General features: G+C 33.2%; 1 protein-coding gene across 1 annotated transcript; it reads left to right on the forward strand.

The window, feature by feature from the left end:
- The first annotated feature begins 301 nt into the window (after positions 1-301).
- LOC131068847 (uncharacterized) lies at positions 302-2,255 on the forward strand. Its single transcript, XM_058004127.2, has 2 exons — positions 302-1,769; positions 1,866-2,255. The coding sequence occupies exons 1-2, from the start codon at positions 676-678 to the stop codon at positions 2,020-2,022; spliced, it is 1,251 nt and encodes a 416-aa protein (XP_057860110.2). The 5' UTR covers positions 302-675; the 3' UTR covers positions 2,023-2,255.
- Positions 2,256-15,132: the final 12,877 nt, after the last annotated feature.

Raw genomic sequence — 15,132 nt, forward strand, 5'->3', positions numbered from 1 at the left:
TTATTTTTATATTTATTTACTCACATAAATTGAATATGCTAAATAACAAGATTCATGAGACCACCAATTTCAAAGCTTAAACTTTTAAATCTAAAATGAACTACAAAACTTATAAGACCACCCTCTTTAAAATAATCCAAAAAATTTCAAAACAGTGCCGACTGAAATTTTGCCTCCTCCAGCTTATGCCTGCCGCAAGCTGCATGTGACCGCCCATCAATCCGACGCTACTTATTCGTCATCTAACTGTGGCCCACTCCGAAAAGGTAAATATGTCAAGCATCTCCGAATTATTCTTAAGGTGCACTACCAGGCAGGGGAAAAGCAGGGAAAAGCGACTTCCTTCTACATACGATGAGGTGGAGGCTGCCACTGCCAAGCAGGAGAGCAGGGAAAGCGACTTCCACAAGGAAAGCGGTGGGCTTAGGGCGACAGTCGGAGGGGCGTGAGTGTAATTGGCACGTTGGCGGAAAAAAATGTGGGATTGGGACTCTCAAATCGTATGTGGAAGTGTTGAATTTGGGCAAAATGTGAGGATGAGCCTCTTAAAATGGGGTGGGAGTGAATTTTGCCAGTTCCGATTAGAGGCTACCTTGGTGTGCTGAGTTTTTCCAAGTACAGATTAGAGGCTACCTTGGCTCGGTGAGTCTTGCCAGCGCCTTTGGCTTTCTACCCATGGGTTTTGGCAGTGCCTTTGGGTTTCTACCGATGGGAAATAAGCAATCCTCTGTGCTTTCTACCAAAACTGGATATGTTAATCACCGAAGAGCAGATATGATGAGAAACAATCAAGTCTCTCTGCATTATTCACGGCTTTCCACCAAGACTGCATATGACGCATTTCTTAACCATGGAGGAGCAGATGGGCGGGGAATCACTCCATCCTTTATGCGTTCTTCAGGGCTTCTCACCAAGACTGGCGCATTCCTTAACCATGGAGGAGCAGATGGGCTGGGAATCACTCCATCCTTCATGCGTTCTTCAGGGCTTCTCACCAAGACTGGCGCATTCCTTAACCATGGAGGAGCAGATGGGCTGGGAATCACTCCATCCTTCATGCGTTCTTCAGGGCTTCTCACCAAGACTGGCGCATTCCTTAACCATGGAGGAGCAGATGGGCTGGGAATCACTCCATCCTTCATGCGTTCTTCAGGGCTTCTCACCAAGACTGGCGCATTCCTTAACCATGGTGGAGCAGATGGGCTGGGAATCACTCCATCCTTCATGCGTTCTTCAGGGCTTCTCACCAAGACTGGCGTATTTCTTAGCCACGGAGGAGCAGATATGATGGGAATCAATCAATCCTCGGTGCATTATTCATGGCTTTCCACTACAACTGGATATGATGTATTTCTTAACCACAGAGGACCAGATGTCAAGGAAAGCATAGGCAGCCTTATCTTTCATAATCTTCAAAACAAAGGACTTAAGGTTTTTTTTGACAAGAACTCAATCCAAGCTGGGGAAAACGTGCCTAAATCAATAGAAGAAGCCATTCAATCAGCATCTGTTCATGTAGTTATATTTTCGCCCAACTATGTACAGTCGGTATGGTGCTTGAAGGAGCTCCAGCTCATTCTCAAAACAGGGGCTGATGTCATTCCTGTGTTTTGTGGAATTCAGCCTTCTGAGCTTCGAATGAAGGATGAGCAGGGTGTATATGCTCGAACATTTCATAAGCACACTGGAAGGTTTGATAGCCATGTACTTGAGGAATGGAAGAAGTCACTTTGTGAGGCTTCGTATATCAAGGGCTATATTTTCGAGGGGTGAGAGACAGTTTACTTGTTTTCATATTAGTTTTTAAATGAAATTGAATTTTTGATATAATATTTTTGAGCGGAGATTTGCTGTGTATATTTCAGGGATCAGGGAGAGCTACTGGAGCAAATTGCAATGACCGTAAAGCAGTTTATTGATAGGAGAGCAAGACACTGCCGAGTTGAAACGAAGAAAATGTACCCTGCTCTGATCTTCAAGATGATTCAAATATTCAATTCCCTGAGAAAATCTGGTTGTTAGTTAGTTAGATAGGGCTGCATATAATTTATTTGTGGGCAATCACAATGTTTCATACATAATGTCAGCATATTGCAAAACCCTCAAAACTTTTTACGCGTCAGGTAAATAGGAATAAGCCGTTTGACAATGATGTAAATTGCAAATAAGTTGCAGCTATGTTTGTGTAAGATCTGTACTAAGTCCTATGGGGGCTCAAATTTGATGACCGTGTACTTAATAGACATTTTATTTGTTGAAAGAAAGAAATAAATTTATTTTAATGTCCACTACACTTAACAAAGTCTATGGGAATTTGTACATTTTTAAGAGGTTTTTTTAGTTGGTCCTAAATCATATATATAAAGAAGATTTATATTGACTATCAAAAAGTTATTCTGGATAGGAAACTTGTAAAAAATTAGTTAACATTTTATATTTTACAACTGGGCTGCAAGTACTTTTTAAAATCATATAGGTGAAGATCATGTTAATGTTTTGCCTGCATCTAATTATAGCTTCATTCCAGCGGCTTTCCAAAACATTCGTTTATGGAATTTGGTGTACCTTAGTACGCTTAAACAAGTCTATAAACAGCTGAATGACAACAAAGAGGCCGCTATACAACAGCTACATTGCATTTCGGATTTTGTTTTTACTAATTCTGTAATATAAAATCTACAGAGAGAGAGAGAACATACTTGTTTTTTCTAATTATGTAATATAAAATCTATAGAGAGAGAACATAATAGACGGGGTAAAAATCTAAGTTGTTAGTTCAATAAATAAATAAAGAGTGAGAGAAAACATGGACATGATTGAATTTAAAAATAGAAATAAATGATTTAGATAATCTATGTGTACTATCTATATATAAAGAAAGATGGAAAATGTTATGATAGATGTTCGATATCTAAAATTTGATGGTTGATATAGAATTTTCTGTAAATTAAGTGTCTTAGTCTCGCAAATTTCTCATATTTCATTTGTTTATTATCTAATATTTTCTTGTAACTACTTGACATAATTTATAGAACATGTTATTAAATATTTGTTCTCTACCAAACAAAGGTGTGAGATTTTGAGTTGACATCTTTTGTCACATGTTAGTGACTTGCAAATTGGTTTTTTAGATGTCAGAAGAGGCCCTCTTAGTAGTATACTATAGAAAGCCTATTTTTAAGTTAAGAATGTTATGGCAAATTCTATGGCAACTATAAAGGTCATAAATAGGGGAATTTCATTTTGGATGTGAGAGCCTAACTTTGTCAATGGGCCCTTGGTCTACTAGTGAAATTGAATGGCTCCAAATGAGCCCACCAGGGATCAAGTCTTGCTGAGTGCAAGGCTCCGACATCATAAGGGATGAGGTTGGGATTGTGCCTCGGGGAAATTTGGCGGAATGGATACCCCTCAATCCTTGGCTCTTAGCCGAAGAGGTTTAGCCTATTGGCTCATGTCCCCATATCGGGTGGCAAAAAATACTTTGTGAAGGCCCTCGCTGGGCTGGCAGCTCGCGGGTTCATGCCCTTGCTGGGCTGTCGTGCTCGTAGGTCTGGACCTCCATTAAAAAAAATTAAAAAAATAATAATCTTTGACACCACATGGGTATTGAAATTGTGCTAGAATGCTGCTAAATTTATCCTAACTATATGTTGGTGATGCTCCAATTAAGGCTTGATTTGCAAGTATATAATTATAACCTTGAAGATTATTTATTAAAATATGTTGAGTTGTTTTGGAGTGTGGGGTTTTTCTCCTAAAAGGGTTGGGTTTTCTCCATGTAATCATTGTGTTAAATGGTATATTATCAGTTTAATTTTTTAATGGTTTTTTACTTGTTTCGATAATAATTAAATCAATTTGCAATGTTTTGCATGTTCTCCTCAAGAAAAATTAGTGTAGGGAGTTGTTCCACTACCTATCTTCCTCATGTATAAAAATAAGAAAAGAAAAATGAGATAATTTATATCTACAAATTTTAGTATTGTGTAAGTCACTTGACCAATTATATGCAACAAAATGGATCTACAATTGGCATTGCATCATAAAATCAACCATCCTCCATATGATCAATCTCCAATATACAAATGAACTTGATCTAGAGTATTTTGCAAACACTAGCTCTTATAAAATAGAGAGCTACACCTTGATGTCTAGACATGCAATAAAGAGATTAGTAATTGACAAACTCCTTTGAGGAGCTTACTATTGAACACTTTCGGATGTTGATGCAAGGGGGGGGGGGGGCTGAAGCAACATATGTTAAAACTTAACTAGTTTAATTATTCATTAACCATTCATCATATGTGTAGAAGTAAAGGACAAAAAACACAAGAGAAATCACACATGAACACAAATATTTTTACGTGAAAAATCCAATGAGGGAAAAACCACAATGAGAACTATCTCACTATATGAAAATAGGTTACAAAGTTTTAGGCTCAAGGTCAAGGAAGCTCACTGTTCTTGATTTGGACTTGTAAGACTGAGGTACACAACCTTATGGAAAGGACTTGCAGACATTGAAGATCACTTCTTTAGGGCAAGATACAAATGTTCTGAATATAATGAATCAAGATGATGAAACTGCAGAGAAACACATCCTCTGATATGATGAATACAGTTCACTGTTATTACACATCTAACTCTACCTTCATATTTGCTTAACTTCACTTGTGAACCTTTGCACTTACAAGATACACCATGCATTGCTTCACACCTTACACATATTACTCATTACCATCCTCCAAAGGTATTTCATCTTTATATACCATTCACAATCAAGAAAACATTCATTAGGTTAACCTAATTAGATGTAACATGTAGAAGATGATTGGTCAACCCAAAAACAATCTTCAAAGTAATGCATAGGGCAGAATGAAGCTTTTGAGGCATCACACCATGTCAACACAACCTTATGTCCATCCTTGACCAACACCCAACACCAAAAATAGCATAGGTTGACTCAAAGGATAGAACTGCTAGAGAACACCAATCAAACTTACTCAAAACATGATGCAAACCCCCAAAAATCTTGTGGATGTACACCATAGCGTCACCTAAAACCATAATAGCTAAACCACTAAACCACACAATCAAAACCATTGATGGTGAAGGAATGCAATACATTCCTACAAAATGTCACTGTCTCACTGCACCAGCCGATACTCAAATTGTCTTAACTCCAACTATAGATCAAATGAGAAAATAAAAACTAGGATATATCAAGCATTTGCATCCACCAACAACATACTACAACTGCAAGAAATGATGAAGCAATACACCACAGTGCTAACCAAAAAATTAAATATAGTCTGACAAGCTATTCACCAAAATAGTCAAAATTAGCCATATACCAATGCAAACCACTGAAATCATCTCCGAAGCTCTAGAAAAGATACAAGATAACTGAATACAACATCTAAAGTAGCCACAATCAAACTCCAACCATTTGCATGAACTCTTAACCAATCTCTTGAAGCTGCATTGCTCCAAACCAATACTGAACACTACTAAACATACATCCGAACTGGAGATATCAAAAAGTTTGACATCAATGACAACTCAAGCTCATATTTACAAAAATACCCCCCTTTGTCATTGATGGCAACACTTGTGCCAACACTAATTCACTTATCTCTCCAATGAATTATTTTCCCCTTTGACATCAAGGACAAAGGTTGTCTCCTCAACACAACATAAACTTAATCTCCATGTCTTCAACATTACTACTATCTACAACAACTCATCAAAAAATGAATGCAAATGAAAGCCAAAATTGTACTCCAATCAACCATCTACTTATCCACATATATATAAGAGAAAAATTGTCTTACCAATAAGAACTTAAGCACCTGGAAAACTTGGGAGCATGATGCCCTTATGAATGAATTTCAGTTGTGACTAAGTAATCTTCCATTCTTCTCCTACAAAGGCTAAAAAAGTGCATTGACTTTCAATCTTGAGCAGAAGATCCTCTACCTCTGTGCAACTAACCAGAACCTTCATTGGTTGTTCTAACTTCTTAGAGTCTTCAAGTAATATCACCAGACCGGTGAGCTTCAAATTCACCACATCTCTTAGGTGACAAAATTGCCCGATCTCTTCCTTCTGGTTAATTAGTAGATTCAATTTTATGTATAAATTCTCTATTTTGAATTCTACCTTTGCCATCTCCATCCTTCTTCAAGTCAATTAAATTGGAAAACTATTCAATCTATGACTCCAAGATGTCAATTTGATCCTTAATTTTTTTGATGGATGAAAGCTACTGGTGACAGAAATTATATACCATTACTGTATCATTTACTCTCTTCTCAAACACGCTTATACCATCCTATAGTTGGGTGTGTGCATCTACAAATTTATTTACTAGCTCCTCTAATCTTTTCTCCTCTATTCTCTTCTCAACATCCTTCAAAATTGTTACTTCTAATTTAGAAGCATTAAGGAGAACCTATAGCTACTCTACATCACTCACAGTCTCATCTAGCACAACCTCTCGAAGTTTCTCATGGAGAAACTCCACTATATTATTAATTAACTTTGAACTCTTGATCTGTGACTTGATGAACTTCTTCTGCATTGAGTGATGAAGAATATTACCCATATGTAACATGTGTAGCGGTAACAAATAGTTAAGGTCCATCTGACCTTGAGACATAGGTGCTTGAGGTACCTCAATAGTAATCAATAGTTCAAACTTCATCTATAACTACAACAATTTTGATATGGAATCTCCAAAGGGTTTAAAAGATTCTCCACTAGACCTACTTCTTTCTTCTTCCTCTATTCTCTTCTCCTTCTTCTCTTTCTCTGGACTCTCCAAGTCTTCTTCTTAAGACTCTCCTTCTCCTTCAGTTTAGTTTTCTTTGGAATCTCTTTTGCAACATTCTTTGTAACCTTAGCTATTTCCATCTGGTCATCCAAACCACTTCCCAGACCTACATTTCCATCTACTTGTTCCTCTGTTTTATTTTTTGAATCTACCCCACCACTGCTAGCACCAATAGAACACCCTTTCTAGACCAGTTCCTATATTTGTCTTCTCCTAAGGAATAGACAATGCTTTCTATAATTATTCTATAGTCTTAGTTGTTGTATCCTTAGTCTTCTTAAGCATCCTTTGATAGTCATCTTGATCTGCTCCCATTATGATGTTTACTCTTTCTCATGTTCTAAAATCTTGGTTGTTTCTTCTCTAGATAAAGGGTTGCACAACATGTCTAAAGTCTATGTCCTCATGTTGGGCTCTTTCATCACTACATCCTTCCTTTTCTCTGTCACATGACTTCTAACAACTCATTCAATAACTTATTTGTAATGTCACTAATAGTCTTGTCAAAGGTAATTAAGTAACAAACAATAGCTCTCTCAATATTCACTCTATCTTCTAGAGGGATGTCCTTGTATAACCTTGTAGACACCTCCAAAGAATCATGCACACAAATAGCATTTACTAAACTGTTTAGATCAAGCAGTTCATAATCCTTATCAACTAGAGGGGATCCAATTTTCTTCTCCTTCTTAGCCTTTTCCGATTATTTCTTCTTCACTGCCTTCCTCTTTTTTTCTAGGGTCTCTATTGGTGAGACCAAGGTCTTCTTTCTCTGACTCAGAGACATAGTGTCCCCTTAACTTTCAACATCCTCCACTTTGATTTTTGTCCTTACAAACCTCTTCCTTAAATAAATTACTTTCCTTTTAGCAATTCTTCTTTTGTGTTGCTACTATCAACTTCCTCAATATCTGGCTTCAGGTCTTTCTTTCCTCCTATTGCCTTTTTCTTAGGTCTATATTTTTTCTTCTCACTTATCATTAATCTTGTTGGAGTTCTAAAGGAACCAATCTTCACTGAAGGAGAGGCAAAAACTAACCTAGTTCGCCTTTATGCTTTCTTTCCCAACACTTCTTCAATTGGAGGCAAATTTATCTTTTGGTAAAGCTTCTCCATTCTATTTGCATGTCCTTTTCTCAACTTTCTCCTAGATTATCTTTTTTAAGACCTCTGTAGCAATTCCAAACCTCTCTTTATTCAGATCTACCAGCAACTTCAATAATGCATCAATATTATTTTCAAAATCTTCCATACACACCTCACAAGGTAACTCAAACAACCACATAACCCTTGGTTCAACAACCTCTATCTAATAGTAGTTCCTACTCACTAAAAAAGTGATTTCATTTTTGTATTTCTAGACCAATTTAGTAGAGATTCTTTTGTTGGGAAAATGGTGTCTCAACCTTGCGTTTACATGAGGTTACTATTTATAGTAAGTTTTCATTTGAGCACGAAATGGTGTGAAATTTTCCCCAAAGCTCCGGATTGGCTAGATAAGCATGCCAGTAAATTTTTAAATAATATAATTATATTGAAATCATAATAATTAGGCTTTCAATGATTGAGACCCCTGTTAAAATTTTGAGGGAACATAAAAGTAAGATCATAATTTTTAATTATAAATATGAAATTTATATTGTAATTTTATGATCAACACTTTTGTATCACATGTTTTGATAAAATCCGTGTGAAGAAAAGTTGAAATAGGTTATCTATTTTTTATGAGTATAAATAGTTTAAGTTCACTATTCATAGATTAGATTAATGATTATCTATTTTCATACTAATCTATTGCACTCGTTACATTTAAGTGATGAACTAAGAAGGGTAAAGTATTATGATTTATTCAAAGGTTAATGGATTAGTATTGAGATGGTGACTTATAAAAAAGTCTCAATATTTCATTATATTAGAATATTGTAATTATGTTTGATATCTTTAAACCTAAATTGAATAACAATTTATTACATAACTATCATGAAATTAACTAAATGTGGTTAATTACATCTAAGAAGGGAAATTGTAACTAAATATTAAGTAACTACCTTTAGAACACATTGACCCCCAACAAATATAAAAAGAAGAAAATATTTGAGATTCAAAGCATACACAACTAAATTCAAGCATTCACATAATCAAATCAATAAACAAGTGGAAACATAGCAAAAGTAAAGTAAATGAGTTTTTTGACCCCTATAAAATATAAGCTCATGACAAAGAGAGAATCCAATAGTTGAGTACTTTAACTTAGAGTGTATCAAAATCCTACATGGAAATTTCAATTCATTCTTAATTTTATATAACAACTTACTTGGTAAGTTATTTAGGTCCACATCACCAAATATGATGCCACATTAACATGTGTTTTGTTGAGGCATCCAAAATTACCCCAACAAAAAATTAAACTAATAATTATACACTAAATCTTGTTTTATAAATGCCCAAAATAAATATACCCACACATGTGTACATCCCAAAGTGCCCTTATACTCTTAAAAACAATAATTTTTTTTCGCCAAGGACAACTCGATACCTAAGCCTAAAAGGTCAAAATGTCATTTTAAGAGCAAAGGATCAGGGTCCCAAGTATTCATTTCAAATCTTGTTATGCTGCATTCGACATTGAGTAAGCAAGTCTTTGTATGTTGCCAGTTATGTGGGCTCCACCAAGGAAGCGGTTTACAAACCTTATGTACTCTTTATCTTCCGTGGATGATATGGACGTGTCCTATGTAGCCAGAAGATTTTAATAATATTATTATAGTAGCGCTTGCATCAAATGGAGGTGCAATGGTTTAGCAAATAGTAATATATATTGAATTTTTAAAATTATATAAGTATATTTGTAAAAGTTTTATAATATTTTTTTTTATCAAATCTATTTTTATTAATTAGTATATTTATATATGCATTATATTAAATTGATATAAATTATAATTTAATAAAGAGATTTATTTTTTAATACATTATGAACAAACCAGGTAGATGTTAAAATAAAATAAAATGATTTAAATTATAAATTAATAAAGAAAAGTTTATTTTTCTATACATATTGAACAAGTAAAAATTAGGTAGATGTAAAAAATAGAAGAGCCCACACAACTTTTACATTAAATCTACTAAAATTTAATGATTGACATGAAATAACATTCAAAAATGTTGTGTATGATTAAAAATAAAATAAAAATAGAATGAATAAAATAAAATTGTGATAGGTTTACTAGTAAAATTTAGGATTATTTCTTTTATTGAAAAATTTTTAGAAGATTTTGATCATGCTAGACAAAAGAATGACAACAATATTCTTAGCCGTTCAAGACAATTACTTTCACTATTAAAATCTTCTGAGTTTAAACTTTACATTCAAAATAATGGTAAGCATTGAATATTCATTGAGTATTGCAATCATAAAGTGGTGGAAATGATATGCATTTTAACTTGAGGAAGAAGAATGTGCACTATGTATTCCACCATGGGCCATGACACATTTTACCTCTTCCTCATCAAAGTTTTAAGAAATTTGTCTTCAAAAATTATAAGCGGAAATCCTTTTTTTATCATGCATTAGATTACATAAAAAAAAAAATTGACAAATAAATATTATATATTAATTCATTTCTTAGAATATTAGGTATACGTCCATTAAAATAAATACATATATATTTTTAATTGAAATCTAAATAAAATTAGAACTTAAAAAATCTTACCCTAACACTTGAAAGCAGCGTTTGGAAATTCACAACGATTTCATAATAAAAATAAAAATACCCCAAAAGCACAACACTAATTTTTGTCAATAAAAATCAGAAATGGAAAATGGAAATTCCGTTAGTGATTGCTAAATAAAAAATTAGAGCCGGAGTCTTGGATCGTTGGCAGTGGAATGTTTTAGGTGGCACTCCTTCTATCAGTCATTTCAGAATTATTAAATGCAACGAACAAAGTTTTTCATCATCAAAGCCGACATGAAACTCTTCCAATATGAGATGCGGTAGAGAATAGCGGTTTAAGCAATCCTTGTTGCATCCATTGTGAAATATTTATTCATTTAGGTAGGTAAATAATTTTTTAAATAGAATTCAAATAAGTTCAGATTTTAAACTTAAGTGTTATAGCTAATAATTTGCAACATCCTCGGGATCTATACAGTATATGGGTACTCAAGTATCTAATGGTTCCAGTTGATTGAGCATATCAACCAATATGCGACTTTCTAATTTGAAAAATATTATATTTATATATTCATCTTCAAATTTGAAAGAAAAAAGTGTCAACTAATAGTGAATTTAGAATGTAAAATATGAAATAAAAATAAAGTTTCTATTTTAAACAAATTCTTTCTAAATTAACATTTCAAACAAAACAATTCTATTTTTTTCATGATTTTTAATTTTAATTTTTTAAAATATTCTAAATCTATTCTATGATATGTAACTTTCTAATTTGAAAAATATTATATTTCCTATAAATTGCACCCTACAGTTTTAAAGTTTCAAAGTTTCATCTTAACTGATATAGTAATACATGGCTCTATTTGCATTTGTACTGCCTTTTTTCCTTGTTTTCTTCTCTAGTGGGCACATTTAATTGTGTGCCAGAAATTTCATTACTCCTATAGTGTCAATTCAAAATTTATTCAGAGAGATGAAGAATTGACATAAGATCATACAAGTCAGTTATAGAAATGGATAGTTTCGTAGTTTGCATTATAGGCTCATTGAAAATCATGCACTTTGTTAAATTTTGTTTACTATTATGCTTAATTTTTTATTTATTTTTGAATACAATGGAAGTTAAGACTTCTCAATTAAGGAGGTGGCTCAGATGTAAGGAAAAAACATAGTAAACAATTCCTTTGTGATATTGTAAATTATTAGGCAAATTTCAAAATATTTATGGCAATGGATGAAGAATGTATAGACAAAATTATTAGGCAAATTTCAAAATATTTATGGCAATGGATGAAGAATGTATACACAATGGATAAACGATATGAATGATTGTGTACCTTTGTAGTTGGTCAGTTGTTGTGTGGCACACATAAAATGAGATTAAGACATGCAGGCAACTAGTGTGGCATGGTTTTCTTTATTTTGTACAACCATAGGATTTCTTAGCCACCTATGACATTATAAGATGGTCATCTGTGGGGATAATCATATCAAACAGTAGCCATGATAAATTGCCATACGCCAGATTTTGGCATAGACAAGATAATCTATAGTAAATTGAAATGGCAGTAGTAGACAAGATGGTTTGGTAAATTGAGTGATATAGTTTGTGGTAAATTGAGTGACTCAAAAAATAATATGGAACCTTAGCCTCCTTATTTTCTAGATCTTGATTGCCTTGACACATAAAATTGATCTGCTATTATTATTGCTAGCTTCTTCTTATTATTTTATTGTTTTCAAATGTTAAGACCTTAATTTTTTTTGGATCTTCTCAAATAAATTTTATCATAATAAGTAATATTTAAAAAATTCACAAAATCTCTGAAACAAATTTTACAAATAAATTTTATAAATAAATTTGATCATAATAAGTAATATTTAGAATACACAAAATCTCTTCTTACATGTGGTATAAATTTAATGAACTCACAATAATGGTTCCCACTTTTTTGCCACTTTTGACACTGAGATGAACATTTTTAAAATAATCTTCAACTTCCGAAAACTATAACTTTTAAACTATTAAAAATTTGAAGATGATGTAAATTAGTGATTTGTAGCATTTTGTCTGTAAATTATATATATATTTTTTTCAAATTTTTTTGAAGGATTTTTTAAATTTTTTTCCATCTCCCTCAAAAAGTAGTTTTTACAACAAACTAAATTTTTTAAGAGTGACGTGCCTCCCGAAACGCATAATTTTTTTTCTATAAATGAGAAAAACTCAATTTTTTTGAATTTTGGTTTGTAACATCAATATCCAGGGCATAACGTCAATTTGATAGTGATATGTTGAATATTTTTCATTTTATTAAGTTTTGAATTCCGACTAGTCATAATTCAAACATAGGTTTAAGTTTGAACACATAACTTGTTCTATATATATCGAAATTCAATTTTTTTTTTGTTAGAAAGAAGACATCAATCCCTGGGGCATAGATATTTTTCATATTTTTTTTGAGTTAGTTTCCTATTTTTCCCAATGTGTTGAACAGAGAAGTTCATGTTCGGTGAAAAACTAATATTCCATAAAATTAAAAAAACAAGAACATAATAAATTCACAATGTAATAAAATTATACTCGTTGGAAAGCTTGCTCCAAGTACTACCATCTTATATTTTTGGATTATCAAGATTATTTCATTTGTGCCTTGAACCAAAGGTTCGAAGGTAAAAATTTCTCAGAACTCTGAAAAATTTGGGGAGAGACCTCTAACAAGAGGGTTCGAATGAACACTAGTTCGAGTGAAGGGGGGTCCACTCGAACCCCTTAGGGTTTGAGTGGACCCCCCTTCGCTCGAACCCCTAGGCAAAATTATGACACGTACATTTATGTAATGGCTGGGTTCAAATGAACCCTAACCGACTCAATTTTTATTTTTTTACATTTTAGTAGAGTCGTATAAATATACATAATTTTTTTCATTTTTTAACACAAATGATTAAAACAATTTGCATTTTTGGATGAAAGAAGAAATTTGAAAATTATTTTGAGGGCAATAATTTGAAGATATTTGAAGGTTATTTTAAAAGCATGGGGAACAAGAAGAGAAGGCAAAATAAGACTTCAAGGAATTATTCTCCCGAAGCAGAACAAAGATATCGAGAACAAAGAAGGCAAAGATATCATGATGCAAGTATGTATTTTTATTTTTATTTCTATTTAATTTTATATGTATTACATACCAAAAATTGTGTTTCTTTGTTAGTATTAGTTAAATATTTTTTATCTAATATTTTTAATGAAAATTAATTTAAATTAATTTAATTTATATAATAATTCTATCTTAATTAATTCTAAATGATGTTATTTTTATTACATTAATTGGAAATAGTAGGATTAAAAATAATCTCATTTTAATTAAAATTAATTATGCTTTAATTTGAAATAATATGCACGTATTTGCAAATTTCAAATTCCATTAACTTTCTTGTTGTGTAATAGACATTTTCTCCCCCCCTTAAGTCCATTTATAATAGATCATGGTTTTAATTTAAAATTTAGATCTTTGGGACCCCTCTCTTTCCCATTTATTATTTATAATTTATAATTTAATTTAGATAGTCCATAAATATATAATTTAATTTAGATTTTGAAACCATGTGTCTTTATAGTTTAGCAAACACTTCAATCGGCGCTCTAAAATTAACAAACTTGTCTTTTGTGTCTTCAGCAATAGGCTCTTTTTGTTTTATCCTTAGAAAGGTGCCTGCCTCCCGAGTAGCCCTGAAGGCTTGGTGAGAGGGAACGACCCAAAGTGGTAACAAGCTAAAGCCAAGCTCTTTCAAGCCACTATGAATAAATGTGTTTGTGACGAAAGTTGCAAGCAATTAGTGTTACATGCTGCTATAATGACATTATGACTCCCCATAAACCCTACAGAGCATAACCTCTATAGGTTGGGAGGCCTTCCATTTAACGGAGTGTAATACGCTGCTGATTATAGCCACCTGGACAGATGCCATTACTAGACACCTTTTGTGTTAGAAGCCAAAAACCTTCTAGTTGTTGGCACAGGAGGTCGGACCTCTGAAGCGACTCACATTTTTACGGTTCTTAGTAGAGATAGAAAGTTCACCACGGGGAGTTTTCATGGGGACTGGTGCTTGGCTGCCCCGGAGAAGTGAGTGTTGTGGAGGGGAGCTAGTGGGGTCAAGCACCTAAGAATCCTCTCTGAATTGCGTAGCTCGGGGTAACCCCCCAAGTGAGATTCAACAACTACTGTCTCGTCCAGCCCTAGGATTTGTGCTTGCATGGTCAACACAATCAAACACTTTCAAACAAACAAACATCGCGTCTTCTTTGTTTTCAAGTGTATGCAAAAATATTTCACATTATACTTGAGTCCCCTTAAAACATATATTATGTGATACTAGGACCTATTATGTGATATTAAGACCTATTATCTGCGATAATACCTATCTTAAATATGACATAATAGAACCTATTATGACATAATAGGCCTTATCGTGACTTAATAACATGATCACGTATGCAAAAAAATTTCACATTATAGACTTGAGTCTGGGCCTTAAGAGGTCTATATTTATGATGTATTAGGGCCTATTATGTACATGTGATAAATTAATGACCTATTATCATATAATTTAGGTCCT

This window comes from Cryptomeria japonica, chromosome 3 (genome assembly GCF_030272615.1).
Source record: "Cryptomeria japonica chromosome 3, Sugi_1.0, whole genome shotgun sequence".
Classification (NCBI taxonomy): domain Eukaryota; kingdom Viridiplantae; phylum Streptophyta; class Pinopsida; order Cupressales; family Cupressaceae; genus Cryptomeria; species Cryptomeria japonica.

Coding starts and splice junctions, on each gene's coding strand:
- LOC131068847 (XM_058004127.2), top strand. CDS start 676: ATGGGTTTTGGCAGTGCCTTTGGGTTTCTACCGATGGGAAATAAGCAA. Junction 1,770..1,865: donor AAGGGCTATATTTTCGAGGG/GTGAGAGACAGT, acceptor TGTATATTTCAG/GGATCAGGGAGAGCTACTGG.